The following is an 18,129-nucleotide window of genomic DNA, read 5'->3' on the forward strand; positions in this document are numbered from 1 at the left end:
GGCTTTCAGTTTAAAAAAAAAAAGAAAACTGAACATTTCAGGCATATAGAGTTTTGTTCCTGTTTGTTGTGCCGCTCTCGCTAGTTGGCGGGGTGGTTTGTTTTGTATGAAGTTTACATTTCAAAAAAGAAAAGAAAGAATTTTGCTCCTGTATAAATGGTTTTTAGAGTTTAGGTACTCTGTATAAATGTTCTTTGTGTGTGAAGTGTGACACATAATACAATGTGTATTAGGTGGTGTACGATATTAAAGAGGACTCGTTCATGTGGATCAAGAACAGGATGAAGTTCACAAATTTGAATTGGGAGATGTGGCGGAACTTTAATGTGAGAGATGTAATCAGTAATCGGTTAGTGTTTGTTTATTTTGTTTTATGTATTTTGTTTAGTCTTGTTTTTCGGGATTCCCTGCTTCTTATTGGCCCATTTTTTTTCATTTTTATGATTCGTTCAAAAAAATTTAGGTACATGTGATACGAAACGCGTATGTCAGGGTGGGGTATATATGTCGTTAGATTAGACATGGTTTTAGACATATGGTTTTAATGATTTGGGTACATCAATATTTCACCGTTTCACAACATTGTAATTGAATCTATATATCTAATAAAGCAAACCATTGGGGGACACATGTCACCCTATGGTTGATGCCAAATAAGCAGCCACATCAGCATACATGTGGCATAGCTCATAGGGGATGATTGAATCTGGCTTCTCACATACGTTATACTCTCTCTCTCTCTCTCATTCTCTCATTCTCTCATAACCCTAATTCAGTCTCTCTCTTCTCTTCTCTTCTCTTCTCTTCTCTGGCGAACACGGCGATGAAACAACAAATCCTGGAGATCAAATCGGCGATTTAGTGAACTTGGCTTCTATGTTACGCTTTCTCTCAACTCTCTCTCTCATTCTCACAAAAGTCTCCAAACGATTGCTGCGAAACCCTAACAAGCGACTCGTATAGTCATCGACCCTAATCAGCGATTCCTCTAAGCATGGAGTGGTTGTGTCTAGCGGCGGTGGTTGTGTCTAGCGGCGGCAATGGTGGTCTAATGTTGATGGTGGAGGAGTCGCGGCGGCGGTGGTTTTGTTTTACTTGAATCTTCCTCTCAATATTTCCCTACGCCTTCTAAGGTTTTACAGTTTCGATTCGATTTTTGAATTGGGTTTGAACTCGAACTGGATTATAAGTTTTATTGATTTTGATTTTTGGGTTCTGTATATTTTAATAATTAGTGTTATTTCTTGGATTATTTTAATATGTATAACATAGTAGATGTTGAAAGAAGATGCAAATGGTGGAGAATTTATCCAATTCTTCAGGTATAATTTCTATCTCTTAATGTTTCCGCCAATCTTAATTAGGCTTTGTTTATTTTTTTTCTTTTGGTAATTGCGTTTTACAAATCTTTAAGTGATTACGTAATTCTATAGATCATGTATATCGATTTGTAACATCTGTGATCATTTGTGTTTGATTTGGTTGTTTACATGCTCTTCATGATTAGTTTTAAGTGTGGTTCAGAAAGTAAATTTATAAAAATATAAAATGGGGCTTTTTCTGCCTTTCAAGTATACCAGAATTGATCTTCTTATCTTAAAGAGTTAATAAAGAAGAATATTGTGACACCATTGGTTAAGCCATTTGACTATATGGTCTCTAAAGCAGAGGTGATAAAATGGCAGGTTGGGAGATGAGTTCAGGTCATATGCATAAAGAGAGAGATGTGAGATCAGGGAGATCTCTATAGCCCGCTGACCGGTGTAAGGCGACTCAAGACAAGTGTGAGAAAGTTGTGCAGGATGCCCTATCAGATGAAGATGATTCATGTGATGTGCACATTTTAAAAGCAACATTTAGATGTGGTTTTGTGGGTATTGTTTAAAAGAAATCTCTATTTTTTTGTTTTAAACAGTAGCATCTAAGGCACAGTGACACCACTAGGATTTAGTTGTGAGTGTTGCTCATTTAGCTGTTAAAATATAATATATATATTTTTTGCAGGGTCATGATAGGAATAGCAGAACAGGGGTATTCAGTCCTCCTACTGACCTTATTTTTCTTGGAGGTGTGTATATATATATATATATATATATATATATATATATATATTCACATATCCTATATTTTTTTGTTTTAAAGTGGTAAGTCTTTGGTAATATATACTGAAAATAATGGGTTTGTTACAGGTTTGCCTCACCGGTTTTGTACCTTATACTGTAAAGTTTCTCAATTTTATACTTCTTTTGTGGATGTATGTGTATTACTGCTTTGAGTATGTGTCGATTACATGGCTACCGTTTGTTTAAATTTAGAGGTGGCATAATGGTGGGTCTGGTAATGGGTCAAACTGTTTGCGGGTTAGGTTGATCTGGAAGGACCGGAACACTATTTGTTTTTGTTCAAATTTGTTGTAATTTTTTTTATAAAGAGTTCGTGTGACAAAAAAGATTACAAAAATTATCTTATTCTAATAATGATTGACTTTGACCTGTTTTCTTTTAAACTAGCCTTTTATAAATCCTTTTGAATCGATTAAAACATAACATGAATTGACCCGTTCAGAGGTAAATAGATTGAAATTGCCACCTCTACCGTACTAATTATACCTTACCACATATCATCTCATTGTAGCTTTTCAATTTCATACGTACAAATGGAACTTCTCTGGCCTGAGTTTGGATAAAAGGCTTGACTTTTTTGAGTCAAACTGGGAGTTCTTCGCTGGTTTCGGTATTTTCCAGGGTTTTTCCACTTATGTTTTGGTGATTAAGTTGTGAGAATATTATTCACACGAGTATGAAAATTGTACTTTCAGGATCTCCTTGTGTTTTGGCCATTTTCTTTTTTTCTCCTTTAGTGAGTTATGGAGTAATGGCAATACTCTTTCCAATGGTAAATACTCGAACACTTTCTGTATTATAATACCACTAAATCAGAAATACGAATTCAGATTTTTGGGAATTATTTTTACATATTTTAATACATTCTGCTGACAGTGTAGTTGATGCACATAAAACAAAATGGAGAGGTGAAGAATTGAGAAAGCTTCCTATATTTTACGCTGCATATAAGTTATGGGATGCTTTCAAGAGAGTTTGTTCCCTTCGTGTTATTAAACACATTTTTAACTAATAAATATTGCTTCAAATCTATACATGATAAGAAAGTAGTAATAACGTGTAACCTTTAGTGAAGAGATTCATCATTGGGATGCTTACAAATATTGGTAGCAACATGAAATACAAGTGTATGTATTTGGTATGTTAGCAAGGTGTTAATGGGCCTGTGAGTTTTCTTTAGCGTATTCTCATGTGTACCTAAAAAGGAAATAAAAAATTAAGAAAATAAAAACAAGACATTCATTCTAATACTAAACAAAGTGCATTTGAATTAACACCACTTAATTATTTCAACCACATTTCATTAGATTTTTTGACATATGTTTCTCATTCATCTTGCAGGCACTTTAAAGGAGACGTTTATCGATTCCCAACTTTGGTTAGACTTCGACTGTGAATCTGATCTAATGAGTGTTAATGGAGGTAAGCCATGTAGCTACATATATATAGTGAAACTCCTAAATTTCTAATAAATGTATGTACTACTATTTATATAAAACAAAAGTTTGTATATTTATTTTTTTTAAATACGTTTTAGATATGCTTTGGTATACATCTCTCTTTTTTCACACGTTTTGGTCACGGGGCCAGTGGTAGCTTGTGGAGCTGACAATCTGTGTCAGTTTCGGGTTCTGTGTTAACTCATCATGTGGGTGCGATAAAAAAATAGCTTGAAATGGGTAGAAGGTGTTCCATAGTTGTGAAGGCATAAACCTTTCTAATTTTTTTTATTCATAAAATTAGATCATTAGTGAAATAATTAGTATTTATGATCATATTTGACATTTCTAAATGGAAATCTAGAACAAAGAAAGTTGAACCTAACGGGTTACTTTTTTGTATGTTGAAGTGTATTGTTGTATGTTGTGTGCAAGGTTTAAAATAACGGAAACAAGTTTTGAGGCGTTTTCCCTTCGTCTCACGAGGCGTAAGCCTCGAGGTGAACCAAGGCGGATTACTCTCTTCGCCTCATGAAGCGTCATTATTTTGGTTTAACTTTTCTATGGTTTAGCTTTTTGGAATCTGAATAAGGTTGGTTGAGTCTGACAAAACAAGAAGGATATTGGCTATAGTCATTTGCCACTGGATTAAGGTTGTATGCACCTTTCTTTACCATGATACAATAAGCAATATAATCTTTCCCAAAATCGTTATATTTCTCTGTTAAGTTGTTAATATATATTATTTTAAGGTGAAAAGTTACTGATGCATATTAATATTAATTTGATGTCTTTATGACAATACTACATGCTGAACTACTTAATTTGATGTTTGATATGTGGGCCGTAGGAGGAGCCGGTTGACCATCTCTTCGTGTCTTGCCACTTCGCCTCAAGGTGTTTGGGATCGGGTTGCAAGCTGGTGCCGTCTAACTGGGTTGTATATGTTTGAAAGCAAAGATTTGGTCGGATATCATTGCCATGCGAGTGGGTCGACAAAATGAAAAAAAATGGTGTACACTATAATGCAGACTGGAATGTGGATTATATGGCGTTATCGAAACAACTTAGCATTCAACCAGAAGTTTAATGGTTTGAGAAATGTGTCTAAATAGTTTACACTGTAATGCAGTAGTTCTTACGTAATAAAAATTTGATAAATACGATATGAGTGTGTTGGTGGTCTGTATCTTTGGCGTATGTTTGGTTAAAAGATTTTTCTGCATTTGGGGTCTGTTGTTTCCTTAGCTGCTGGCTAAGGGACTTTTTTGGGTTTCTTTATAAAGAGTTTTGCTTGGCTGGTAAAAATGAGTAGTTAAGACTCAAACTTACATAAATATCAATTAACGAATTAATTACCATATGAACCTTTTATTTTTTATTATTTGGTACAATTAGTTTTTAAGAAGATTACAACTAAAGGAGTAAGTTAGAGTAAATTAGGATCACAACGTTATCATTATGAATAATCTCAATACTTTTCTTTGTTTATTTGATGAAACAAGTTGTCATAAGCAACTTTTTTATATTTACTATGAGGGGTAAATGAGAATATATTGGTGTAACTTTGGTTTTAGGTGAATACATAGAAGAAAGTGGTGGGTTAACTATTATATTAATACAGCGGGTCGTAACATAGTCTCATTCAACATTTAAAAGCAAAATGTAAGCGTTTTTCGGTTTATGTTGTTTAGACAAAGACGACAAACCTACATATAAAATAAGAAATGTGGTGTATTAAGAAATCTTTAAGGACTTGTGATTTTTTCATATTCGTTTTTTTGGTTCATTGAAATTTAATATTTATATAAGTGATGGAACATTTCTTTCATTTCAAATTTTATGTCAACACTGTTAAATATTATACAATTTACTTTGAGTAACCCGTGTAACAAACATGTACTTAAACTATGTAGTTTATAATGAAGTATTTAGTGATTTGTGATTTTCATGTACCCATTTATCTATAATTTTTTATTTCAGTATCATTTTTATACGTTTATATTGAAAAGTTCTTTCATTACAAAGTTCATCTCAATGCCAGTAGATATTATATGTTTGTGTTAAGCCACCCGCGAAACTCGCGGGATCTTAGACTAGACAAAGATGGGAATGTAACGAGTAAAACAACAAATGTAGTCTACAAGGAAGTTTTTTCCGGCATTTGAATAGTTTTCTATTTTTTTCTTCCAATGTATGCGTTTGTACAAAATATTATATTTCAAAGTAAATAATATGATTTTGGATCAAGCCGCGCATCGCGCGGGCATTAAACTAGTAGTACTATAAACACCACCTGTATTGTTTTGACGCATCATGTTCATACAATTTGTTTATAGGGTAAATTACACTTTTCGTCCTTTATGTTTGTACCGGATTGCAACGGATAGCCTTTGTGACACCCCAGGAAAACCAGGAAACCATGCAACCTAACTAGCTTCCTCAGTAACTACGTGTTAAATTTCGGGACGAAATTTCTTTCAAGTTGGGGATGATGTGACAACCCGAACTTTCAAGGTTAGTATCGTCAAATTTAGTGACCATTGGTTCTGTATTGTCTGATTATACGTCATAGCCTGTATTATAGTTGAGTGATACGCTAAATTTGTTAAGCATGCTTATCGTTTCTATGTCACAGTCTACGCTATAATTGGATGTAAGATATGTTAAACATGTTTTATGTGCTTGACTAGTTATGTCACAATAATGTATTTTGTATGTAATAAAGTTGGTATTTGTATTAATGAATCCCACACCCTACCAGTATTAGTTCATCGGCCCAACTCCCATTTGAAGCCCAAAGTCTGGCCGATTAGCTTTTAAGGGTGCATTTATACGATTGGAGGTGATGGCATTTAAAAAAACATCACACCATTCTCACGCAAGTTAACCCTAATCATTCTTTCTCCCCTCTCGTTCTTGGCGACGGCAACAAGACTTTGGCTGGGTGTCTCGTTCAGTGTGCCTAGCAGTGTTCCTCGGCTTGGACGTGATTGACCAACCCTGAGTGTTAGCTATTTTTAAGAGTCCAACCGAGCAACCAAAGGTGAGTTCACACTCTTACCAAGGCATGGGATTCCCGGTGGGTTGGGAATGGGATTGAATGATTACTCGTATTTTCATCGCTACTGGTTTACGTACCACTGTCCTCGGATTGGGAAGGACACCTATAGATACAACTAGACTAGAACACATGGGAAGCCCCCACTAATCTTCGCACACATGTCTGGGAGGCCGCGATACGAATACTAATCTTCGCAAACATGTCTGGGAGACCGCGATACGAATACATATACAACTAGTCTAGAACACATGGGAAGCCCCCACTAATCTTCGCACACATGTCTAGGAGACCGCGATACGAACTAATACGATACATGGTTTACAAAACGAACATATGCTTTACGAAACGAATACTATAACTAAACAACCAACTGTGAACTCGCTCAACTTTGTTGTTGACTCTCTGTTACATGCCTTGCAGGTCGTTAGGTACTTCTGGAGCTTGCACGAGGAGGCGTGGACGTTGTGGGACATGGATAGTGGATGCCATGTTAAAACATTATAAAACTTTGAACTTATTACTTATGTTTGGGTTTTCACAATTACGCTTCCGCTAAACACTTACTATGTTTTTGTTTTGAACACGTTTCATATTGTTTGGTTGAATTACATTTATTACTTGTCATGGTTGCAAAAGTCGCTAGGCGCTCCCTAGTCGGATTCGGGAGTACTCGGGAAGTACTCGGCTTAGGCGGAGATTACTCGGGGAGTGATTGGCCTGGGAAACCAGTACTCGTGCCTCGGCAGCCTACCTTGTAGCAAGTACTCGGGGAGTACTCGGAGCCTAGGCGGGACTTTTACAACCATGTTACTTGTTATGTTCAATATGATTGGTGGCTTAATCCTGGTTAGTCACGCCATCAAGCGGTGATACTCTGCGTGTGGATATTGGGGGTGTGACAGATCATTCTCACGCAAGTTAACCCTAATCATTCTTTCTCCCCTCTCGTTCTTGGCGACGGCAGCAAGACTTTGGCTGGGTGTCTCGTTCAGTGTGCCTAGCAGTGTTCCTCGGCTTGGACGTGATTGACCAACCCTGAGTGTTAGCTATTTTTAAGAGTCCAACCGAGCAACCAAAGGTGAGTTCACACTCTTACCAAGGCATGGGATTCCCGGTGGGTTGGGAATGGGATTGAATGATTACTCGTACTTTCATCGCTACTGGTTTACGTACCACTGTCCTCGGGTTGGGAAGGACACCTATAGATACAACTAGACTAGAACACATGGGAAGCCCCCACTAATCTTCGCACACATGTCTGGGAGGCCGCGATACGAATACTAATCTTCGCAAACATGTCTAGGAGACCGCGATACGAATACAGATACAACTAGTCTAGAACACATGGGAAGCCCCCACTAACCTTCGCACACATGTCTGGGAGACCGCGATACGAACTAATACGATACATGGTTTACAAAACGAATATATTCTTTACGAAACGAATACTATAACTAAACAACCAACTGTGAACTCGCTCAACTTTGTTGTTGACTCTCTGTTACATGCCTTGCAGGTCGTTAGGTACTTCTGGAGCTTGCACGAGGAGGCGTGGACGTTGTGGGACATGGACAGTGGATGCCATGTTAAAACATTATAACACTTTGAACTTATTACTTATGTTTGGGTTTTCACAATTACGCTTCCGCTAAACACTTACTATGTTTTTGTTTTGAACACCTTTCATATTGTTTGGTTGAATTACATTTATTACTTGTTATGTTCAATATGATTGGTGCCTTAATCCTGGTCAATCACGCCATCAAGCGGTGATACTCCGCGTGTGGATTTTGGGGGTGTGACAGCCTTTAACTTCAATAATTGCAGACACAATCCTTTATTTGCAAAACTCATTACACCTTAGGTCCTTTAACATTAACCTTGTTAATTTTAAACATTAAATAATGTCATGTGAACCCCGTATGAAGGCATTTATGTCCTTTTATCACTAACCAAATATATAAAATCTAAAACCCCTTTCTCTTCTATCACTCTATATATATCTCTATCTCAATAACCAGTGAACCACATCTTCATATCTTTCATCCTTCTTCTCCGGCGAAGCACCACCACCGTAGCTACTCCGACGGCACGGAGAGAGGCTGAGGAGTCAGTCGTATCCACTCCGAAGACAGCCTCATGGCATGGCTGTGTTCAGAGATAGAGTCAAAAAGGTCTATGGCTTCTCCGTTTCTCTGTCGAAACGCTGCAACATCGCACCACCACCAGCGTCATTCTCCACATACGTAGATGTTCCTCACGATACGACAACGTTCAGAGAGACAAAGAAGATCGATTATGTTTTTGGGTTTGAAACACATTTGGGGTTTCTTGATTCTCCTAATTGGGAGTGAAAGTGCTTTGATTTTGTTCTCCAACAGTCACCTTCAAAGGGATTTGGTGTAATTTGGCTGGCGTTTATTTGGGGAATTTAGGACTGGCATTGAATTTTCAATTTGAGGGAGAATTTTGATTGCAGAATTTGGCAAATTTTGGGTTTTTGAGGAATTATGTTGTTTGAGTTGATATTTGGGATATGTAAGGTATGTACTGATGTATGTGTTATTGCAATATTTCATTCATGTTCAGATTTCTAGATTAATGAAATGAGGTTTTTAATAACTTCAAAGAAGAAAAGTTGGTTTAATCTAAAGCTTTGACTACTAGTTTGTTTGGTTTTGTGTTTGGTTTTGGGATTCGTGTGAAATTATATGGGGTTCGTGTTGATTTTGAGATTTGTGGTTTTGTTTTGCAAATGTTCAGAAGTTCTTTTATATCAGTTGTGCACAATGGTTAGCTTTTTGATTTTAATAGAAAACTTGTTAATTTGATTAATAATTAAGGGTGTCAATGGAAGTGGTGGTGATGATCAGAAATAGAAGCGGTGGTGATGGTAATCTGCAGATGAAGTGTGTGAGAGAGATAGAGTGGTGGACTGTGGTGGGTGTTGGAGAGAGGGGCTTTAAATTTTTTAATCTTTTTATTTTGTTTTATTGTATTAGGATGGGAAAAAGACAATAATACCCTCATGTGCAATGCACATGCAATATTTAACTAAAAATTTTAACTGAGTTAGTGTTAAAGGACCTAAGGTGTAATGAGTTTTACAAAAAAGGACTGTGATTGTAATTATTGAAGTTAAAGGGCACCCGTTGCAATCCGGTACATACATAAAGGACGAAAAGTGTAATTTACCCTTGTTTATATATGACGTCCATACAACTTGGCCACAATGTTATATGTAGAGTGGAGAAGCCTTAACCACGCCGGCACACTGGCTCGGGAACGGCATGGTGATGAGGGCAGGAGATTCTTCACGCGTGTAGAGCTATTGGGTGGTGACGTGGTGGCTCTTGATTGATGGGCGCACTGTTTGGGTTGTTTCGATTGGTTCTTATTTAATATTTTTTGAGTTAATTACTGTTTTCGTCCATGTGGTTTGTCAAAAATCGCTATTTCAGTCCATTGGTTTAAAAATTGCGATTTTAGTCCCTATGGTTCACTTTCGTAACCATTTCAGTCCCTATGGTTTCACTTTCGTAACTATTTCAATCCATTTATTCTGTTAGTACATGGACTGAAATGGTTACGAGGTGGACTGAAATGGTTACGAAAGTGAAACCATAGGGACCGAAATCACAATTTTTAAACTAATTGACTGAAATAGTGATTTTTGACAAACCACAGGGACGAAAACAGTGATTAACTCATATTTTTTTTTTTATAAAAACACAACTTTCACGCCTCTTCACCTCGTGCTTTTCTTACCACGCCCTTTTGCTGACGTGACTGTCACATGGCGCTTAATGCGCCCTCTTCATGTCCTCCCACTCCGTAAATTCTTTGACACACCTTTGTAAACATAATAAACTTCTCATTTTTTTGTTATAAATCTATTTACTCCCCAAAAAAAAAAAAGTTTTGACTTACAAAAATGTTATAAATTTTATGTATCATGGCCTTTATAGTTACATCAATAACACATATGCACAATAATAACTGTAATTAATTTTATGTTATGGCCTATATCCTTGCAAGTTTTTGGTAGTTTCATTTGGATGAAAAATAATTATAATCCATAAACTAATCCCACAACAAACCTACCTTTTAATTCCTAATCACAAAGAAATAACAACAAATTTGGGATTTTGAACACCAAAAACAACTTGATGCATCATCACAAACACTTTTAGCCAAATAAATCTACCATCAAATCAACATATTATTATTAATATTATTATTATTGCTGTACAAGAAGAGCAAACAACTGAAGAAGCAGTTACCGTCTTCCTAAAAACATCATTCTGATTTGGGCACAGTAACCACCAGCTCTCCGTCACTAAAAACGGCCGTCGCAAGCTCCGGCAGCGTAGCAGGCGGAAGTCGAAACCGCCACACCTTGAGCTCCACTTCATTAATCGCAAAATCAGCGATGAAACGCACACCTCTAACAACAATTTTAGTAACACCTGGAACAATCTCAATGGTGTGAGCCGTGACGTCAGAGCCGACGTCATCGTCCGTATCGACGACGAATCTGAAGGAATTAGCGGTTTCCTGAACCGACACATCGGCGAATGGGAGCTCCAGGACTTTAGCGAAGATGTGTGGGAGTCGCCGGAGCTTTTTTTGACGGCCGTTAGCGGCGGTTGTGTCGTAACGGAGTGTGATGTTTCGATTGGACGGAGATGGATGAACTTTCATGGTTCAGGAGATTTGAAAGGCTAGGGTTAGGGTTTGTAATTGGGGAGGATTGAGATTGGATTGGGGAAATGTGAAGGATAGATTTTATTTAAAATTTTGTAAAACAAAATTTATTTATTTAAATAAAAATTGAGTGCGTTACATGGAAAGTGGTGAGTGGTGAGGTGTTTGAAGAAAGAAAGTGATAAACTTAGTTCACTTCTGAATGAAAATTGGGTTTGTGGTGGATGAATAGACCATCCCCAACAATCGTGAAAAACGTTGATATCAAAGATTTTACTTCTTTTTATTAGATATATAACTAGATTATAACCCGTGTAAATATAATTTTAAATATACTAAATAATAAAAAAAATATCTTAAAAAAACCTGTGTAGTACACGAGTTGAGTAAATATAATATCGGTTAATACATACAGTCATCAAAATATGTATTTAAAAAATAAACTTAAATGTATTTAAAAAAATAAACTTTGATATGCTATTTACTTATTATAATTCTTTTATTTATTATTATGTTAGAAACATGTGTATCACACGAGGTTAAACCAATAAAATATTAATAAGTGGAAAAAAAAGAAACAGTTGAGAAACTAAATTTAAATAAGTAATAATTATCCTATATATTAAAAAACGAATGTTTTGAACAGTAGAATATATTTAGTTTTTTTTTTAATAATTTTTGTTATTTTCTTTACTTTTTAAGTTAGATAAACTTGTGTCAACCAGTATTGGTATCAAAAATACCAGTACGGTTATCGGTACGTGAAGGTAAAAACCGACACCAGCTTAGTACAGAAAACACCAAAAGTCGGTATCGAATTGATTTTGAAAATCTTTTAGTTCGGGAAATTCGGTACTGCTACCCGGTACCATTTGTTCATCCCTAATCACGGGTGTCGTACGAACAACAACGGTATCGTGCAACTTTTTTTTGTTGATTTTCTTCAACTTTTAATGATTTCTTTTTTAGTTTCAGGGGTAGGGATAAAAGTTTCTTCCGTACATATCAACAACGACAAAGTTTCCTCCGTACATACCAACAACGGCAACTTTCTTTCGCCGGTAAAACAACCGGCGACCACTACCGGCGACCACTTGTCTTGCAGGTACAACCTCCGGCGACCTATTCTCTTTTCTTGCAGGTACAACTACCGGCGACCACTTTTCTTTTCTCCAACAACCATCCTAGTATCCGACGGATTTTCCGGTGGCAGTGTCTGACCACAAGACCCAGCTCTGACGACCACTTTTCTTCGGTTTTCTCCACTTCTCTGGCTTCAGAACCAGCTCCGGCGAGCTTTCTCCGGCTTCACGATACCCCTGTTACAGGTGCTTTCTTTCCACGAGTCTTGTTCTTCGATCAGACCCTATCTAATCGTATGTTTGTTTAATCAGGTCGTATTCTTCCACTCTTTAGTTGTTCACTTCACTTCTGATTGATTTTATGTCTTGATTTTTGTGATTTTAGGCAGTAGGTTGAACGTGTGTGGTGTGTTGACTTTGTGTGTTGAGTTTGTGTTGATTTTATAAATTAAGGCTATAATTTATGTATATACAAGAAGCTCAGTGATATTTTGTTGACTTTTGTTGTTCAATTCTCTTATGGTTGATTTTGTGTGTTGATTTTTGTGAATTTAGGCTATAATTTGTGTAAATACAAGAAGCTCAGTGATATTTTGTTGAATTTTGTTGTTCAACCCGCTTCCGATTGATTTTGTGTGTTGATTTTTGTGAATTTAGGCTATAATTTGTGTATATACAAGAAGCTCTGTGATATTTTGTTGAATTTTTGTTGCGTGCGTTGTTTTGTTAACTTTAGCGTTCATGTAATCACCAGAAAAAAATATAAGAAGTCAAAAAAAAAGGAGAGTTGGTAGTTTTTCCCCTTGTATACTTTGTGTAGCCCATTGTTTGTTACTTGTGGTTAGTTGTTAGTTGTAAGCATAGACAATAGAAACCATGACTTTTACTTGAGATCATGTCCAAGGACGAGAGGTGCAGGTAAGGGTAAAGTTAGAAGCTGTAGTTTACGTGTGGCGTCTTGGAACGTAGGAACTCTTAGTAGTAAATTGTTGAAAGTGATAGACGCTCTTAAAAGACGTAGGGTACAGATAGCGTGCCTTCAGGAGACTAGGTGGAAAGGACATAGAGCAGAAGAGCGCAATGGGTACAAGTTGTTGTATTCTGGGTCGGATGGGGCCAAGAACGGAGTAGGATTTTTGGTGTCCATACAATTGCATAAGAATGTAATTGAGGTGATACGACACAACGATAGAATTATGGTGTTAAGGTTAGTATTAGGTGAGCAAGTAGTGACAGTGGTATGCGCATATGCACCGCAAGTGGGACTAGGAGACCAAGTGAAAAGAGAGTTCTGGGATTGTCTAGATGTTGTAGTAAGGGCCATACCTAGGGAGGAGAAAATTTTTATAGGAGGAGATTTTAATGGACACATTGGTAAGGAAAGTGATGGCTTTGAGTTGGTGCATGGGGGTTTTGGTTTTGGTGATAGGAAGGACCCTGGTAGAGACCTTCTAGACTTTGCGGCAGCTCACGACCTAGGTATTATAAACTTGTTCTTTAGTAAGAGAGAATCTCATTTAATCACTTTTAGTAGCGGAGGACGTAACACGCAAATCGACTATCTTTTGATAAGGCAGGAAGATCGACAGATGTGGATGGACTGCAAGGTTATACCAAGGGAGACTGCAGCGGCTCAACATCATTTGCTAGTAGTAGATATAGCCCTAAAAGTAAGGCTAACTGAGGGGGAGAGGAAAACCAGACCAAGGATCCGTTGGGGAAACTTGAAGGGAGAAAAAGGTATGATGTTTAGAGATAAAGTTAACTCGATGACATTGATGCAATTAGGTGACGACGCAAACCGGATGTGGGAGGCTATGGCGACTACGATCACTACAGTGGCGAATGAGACGCTAGGGGTCATAACAGGAAAAACTGGTGGTCATAAGGAGTCCTGGTGGTGGAATGAAGACGTGCATATCAAAATAAAGGATAAGCAACAGAGTTCTAGAGATCTTTTGAGGTGCACAGATGTAACACTCTAGTTACTAATTAACAGTTTTACTTGTAAATACCAACAATTAGATGTGTAGTTAAGACTACACATATTATAAAAATACGGGTTTTCAAAAACTTTTACAAATTATAAGTTATTCTACATCACGTGATTAAATTCGTTGTTTAAAATTTACAATGTGGCAAAGTGCGGAAGCGTGTATCTATGTCGTGTTCGGTTCTTCGTTGAGCTTGATCGTCTTTCGGCATCCAAAATGTACCTACATTTCATAAACATGAAATGTTTTAGTCCTACGGAGATTAAAATGTGTCTAAACGAGTTCGGGAAACGAAACTTGCTAAAAAAATACATTTTTATACAGGTCCCACCGTAAATTACGCTGGGTACCGTAATTTACGGTAGCCCCTGAAACTTTATCCTTCCACCGTAAATCAGAAGAGATCCACCGTAACATTTTTCAACTCCACCGTAAATTACGGTGGACACCGTAATTTACGGTGGCCCCTGCATCAGCAGGTCTACAGCTCAGTTTCAGCTATGCCAGTTTTCACGGAAACGACCATAACTCCTTCGTTATTGATCCGTTTTACCCGATTCTTTTTCATACGTGTCCGTAATTGAATCCTCCATCTCATGGAGTTAAAATCCTACATCCAACATAAGAATTTTTAAGACTTCTAAGCCTTCAAGTCGTTACCTTTTTACCGAATTTTAATCCGTTTACGCATTTTATCAAACAATTGTATTTGTTTGACCCCCATTTCTCATGAACCCTTTAATTCCAATATTACCTATAATATTAGGTTCCAATTACGGATTTCTACGCATTATTGACTCGCTTTTACTTAAAATCTTATTTTGACCCGTTAAGGGTATTTATGTCCTTTTAGGCAATAAGCCCGCTCATTTACTTTTAGCACCAAAATTTTCACATTAGTTTTTCAAAAGGTCTTCCACCACAAATATATTTGTGGTGGATTTGATATAGTAAACTACTTATGTAGCATTTTACATCTTGGTTTGTCATTTTACGAAAAAGACCCATTCCTAGGCATTTGACCCACAAAGTTTTAATGCCTATAGCCTTGATGTTTATCTAAGGATTACATGATCATAATACGTGATTCCCAAACCACCCATAAGGGTCGTTTGCCCGATTTACCCATCAAAGGCATATTTATCTACATTAGTCCCTCATTTACGACGAAGGACTTTCACTACAATGATGATCAAAATCGCACATTTAAAATATAATCTCATTGATGCGTACCTGGCCCGGGTTAACAATTAGACCCGATTTATACCTCGCTTTTATTAACACATATTCTATGGCGAAGCAATTATCCGAATCGCTAATCGCTCCTGTTAACACAAGGCTTAACAACCACATTAGTCGATATTGTCAAATGGTGTTGTCACGCCATTTGACCCGTTTGGCCTATATGACCCAGCATTTTCATAAGTAGCAAAACATGGTTATTAATTACCAATTTGCTCATCCAACCCATTTTCGGATTTTTGCCACTAGACCCCTTTTTTTATCTACAATTTACTTTAGTCGATATTTGACTAAATTTCCATCTTTACTCATTTTCTCACTATCAGTTGCACTTTAAAGTGATCTTAATGAAAACTCATTTATTATTAGTCATTATGTGACTAAATTACCGTTTCGCCTCTTTTCACCGTGACCCGTGGTTTTTATCATTTATGTTTGTTCCGTCTCGTGTTAATAGCGTCGGAACTCTTATTTCGGATATTAAACTAATCGCATTTGTAATTTACAAAATAATGCATATTCTACAAAAAGGATGTAAGCGTCGCTTACCTTGCATCCATGCCACGCTTTTCTTTCCGTACGCGCTCCGTTTGACCCGCTTCCTCATCAAGCTTCCACCTAGCTTGTTGCGCGTCAAACTATCATCATCGTTTTCAAGGTGGTTAGATTAGTCATTCAAGATCATAACTTTCACACCTTATGAATCTTTTATCGCTATTCTTAATGAACCTTATCATATGTCGGTTTGACTTTTAAAGGTCAAACCACCAATCTACAAATATGGTTGCACTAACAAGTTCACATGACTCGATTTAGGCGCATTATCAACCATTTAGTAAGCGTCATCTTTTGAGACGTTACTCCTACTAACATGTTATTTGATTCATACCCCAAGTAACCATAAATCAACATGTAATTTTAGTCATTGTATGCACATACACACTTTGACTATCATAACCGTGAGTTTAACTCTTGTGTAAAAACCCACTTCTAATCACTTATGAACTCTTAACAAAATCTCTGATTTGTCCGAATAGTTCATTCATATGAATTATTATGATCTTTATACTCATCAATTTCATCAAATCAACAAAAACCCACTTAGCTCATACTTGGCTATTTGATAAATCACTAGTTTATGGCACAATCCTACAAGTTTACATCTAGGGTTTGTTCCTAGACTTGTACCCACATCAATATCACTATAACATTGAACATTCATGCAAGAATTTCGTTCATGCATGTTCATCACAAAATTCGAAATATCAATAAACATCAAAATTCAACATACCTTGTGATCCCCTAAGCTTGGTGATCACGATTTTATTAAAAGCCCCAAATTCTTGGCTTGATTTCTCTTTGATTTTGGCAATTTTTGTGAGTTAGGGTTCTTGGAAGGGAACTCCCCTTTTTCTTCTGCATATATCGACCAAAACACACAAATATGTGTGTGTTTTGGTGTTTTTAAGTTTTAGTTATAAACTTGTTTCCAATTGTCCACCTTTAGTCCCTCAAGGTTTTATTTTGATCTATATAAGTTATAATCCATTATTTATAACCTAATCACATATTATTAACTAGGTTAATTATTCCTAGTTAATTTAATGGGGTCGGGAGTTATAACCCGTTGTATTTTAAGTCCCGTTAACTCGGGCTCTTATAAACTCAATCTCTTAAAACTTTGATTCGCTTGTATTTAATTATTAGGATTTCTTATTTAAATCCAATTTTTACCTGGTTATTTTTACTACTAACGGTACTTTACCCGTTTTTTAGTATTAACGGAGTTTGTTTACCAAACCCGTTTTCGGGGTGTTACAACAGATGAGGAGGAGCGGTTGAGGGTAAGGGAGATATACAAGAAGGCAAAAAGGGAAGCGAAAAAGGCGGTGACCGATGCAAAAAACACAGCCTATAAACAAATGTACGAACGTTAAAGGAAAGAGGGGGAGCATGATATGTTCAAGATTTCTAAAGCTAGGGAGCGAAGAAGACAAGATCTAGGAGTAGTAAAATTTATCAAAGGAGAGGATGGACGTGTTTTAGTCAAGGCACATGACATTAAGTTGAGATGGCAAACCTACTTCCATAATCTTTTCAACCATGGTAGGGCATACCAACAAGATAGCAGCAATCCCAGGATTCAAAGGCGACAACAGAATAATTGCTACTGCAGGAGGATCACACATGACGAGGTAAGGATGGCACTTAGGAAGATGGAAAGAGGAAAGGCAGTGGGTTTGGACAACATACCGATTGAGGTGTGGAAGTGTTTGGGGGGAAGGAGGAGTCCAATGGTTAACACTTTTGTTCAATTGTATTTTCAAGACTGGAAAAATGCCAGATCAGTGGAGGAGCAGTGTCGTGGTGCCTTTATACAAGAATAAAGGAGACGCTCAATGTTGTGGGAACTACAGAGGAGTCAAATTGCTAAGTCACACTATGAAGCTCTGGGAGAGGGTAATTGAAGCTAGAATT

The 18,129-nt window shown here is 36.9% G+C and overlaps 2 protein-coding genes and 1 long non-coding RNA gene across 29 annotated transcripts; 1 reads left to right on the plus strand and 2 right to left on the minus strand.

The window, feature by feature from the left end:
* Positions 1–677: 677 nt before the first annotated feature.
* LOC110937370 (protein EI24 homolog) lies at positions 678–4,787 on the plus strand. Of its 27 annotated transcripts, none has more exons than XR_002590751.2 (9): positions 678–1,322; positions 1,686–1,874; positions 2,005–2,068; positions 2,190–2,219; positions 2,635–2,733; positions 2,819–2,895; positions 3,465–3,545; positions 3,998–4,215; positions 4,413–4,787. XR_002590751.2 is itself a non-coding variant. In XM_035988634.1 (8 exons), the coding sequence occupies exons 2-7, from the start codon at positions 1,861–1,863 to the stop codon at positions 3,041–3,043; spliced, it is 363 nt and encodes a 120-aa protein (XP_035844527.1). In that variant the 5' UTR covers positions 678–1,322; positions 1,686–1,860; the 3' UTR covers positions 3,044–4,215; positions 4,413–4,787. The 27 variants fall into 27 exon arrangements, 1 of the variants encoding a protein (XP_035844527.1); XR_002590756.2 differs by having other exon boundaries at positions 1,686–1,870; XR_002590748.2 differs by having other exon boundaries at positions 688–1,133; positions 1,276–1,322; positions 2,190–2,733.
* Positions 4,788–10,710: 5,923 nt separating this feature from the next.
* Positions 10,711–11,561, minus strand: LOC110937369. Its single transcript, XM_022179779.2, has one exon. The coding sequence runs from the start codon at positions 11,328–11,330 to the stop codon at positions 10,926–10,928; it is 405 nt and encodes a 134-aa protein (XP_022035471.1). The 5' UTR covers positions 11,331–11,561; the 3' UTR covers positions 10,711–10,925.
* A 3,029-nt stretch (positions 11,562–14,590) lies between these two features.
* Positions 14,591–17,060, minus strand: LOC118491150. The gene is made up of 3 exons (XR_004890622.1): positions 16,943–17,060; positions 16,201–16,289; positions 14,591–14,631 (listed from the first exon to the last, which is right to left on the minus strand). It is a non-coding gene; the product is annotated as an uncharacterized LOC118491150 (long non-coding RNA).
* Positions 17,061–18,129: the final 1,069 nt, after the last annotated feature.

The sequence above is a fragment of the Helianthus annuus genome, chromosome 4 (assembly GCF_002127325.2).
Source record: "Helianthus annuus cultivar XRQ/B chromosome 4, HanXRQr2.0-SUNRISE, whole genome shotgun sequence".
Classification (NCBI taxonomy): domain Eukaryota; kingdom Viridiplantae; phylum Streptophyta; class Magnoliopsida; order Asterales; family Asteraceae; genus Helianthus; species Helianthus annuus.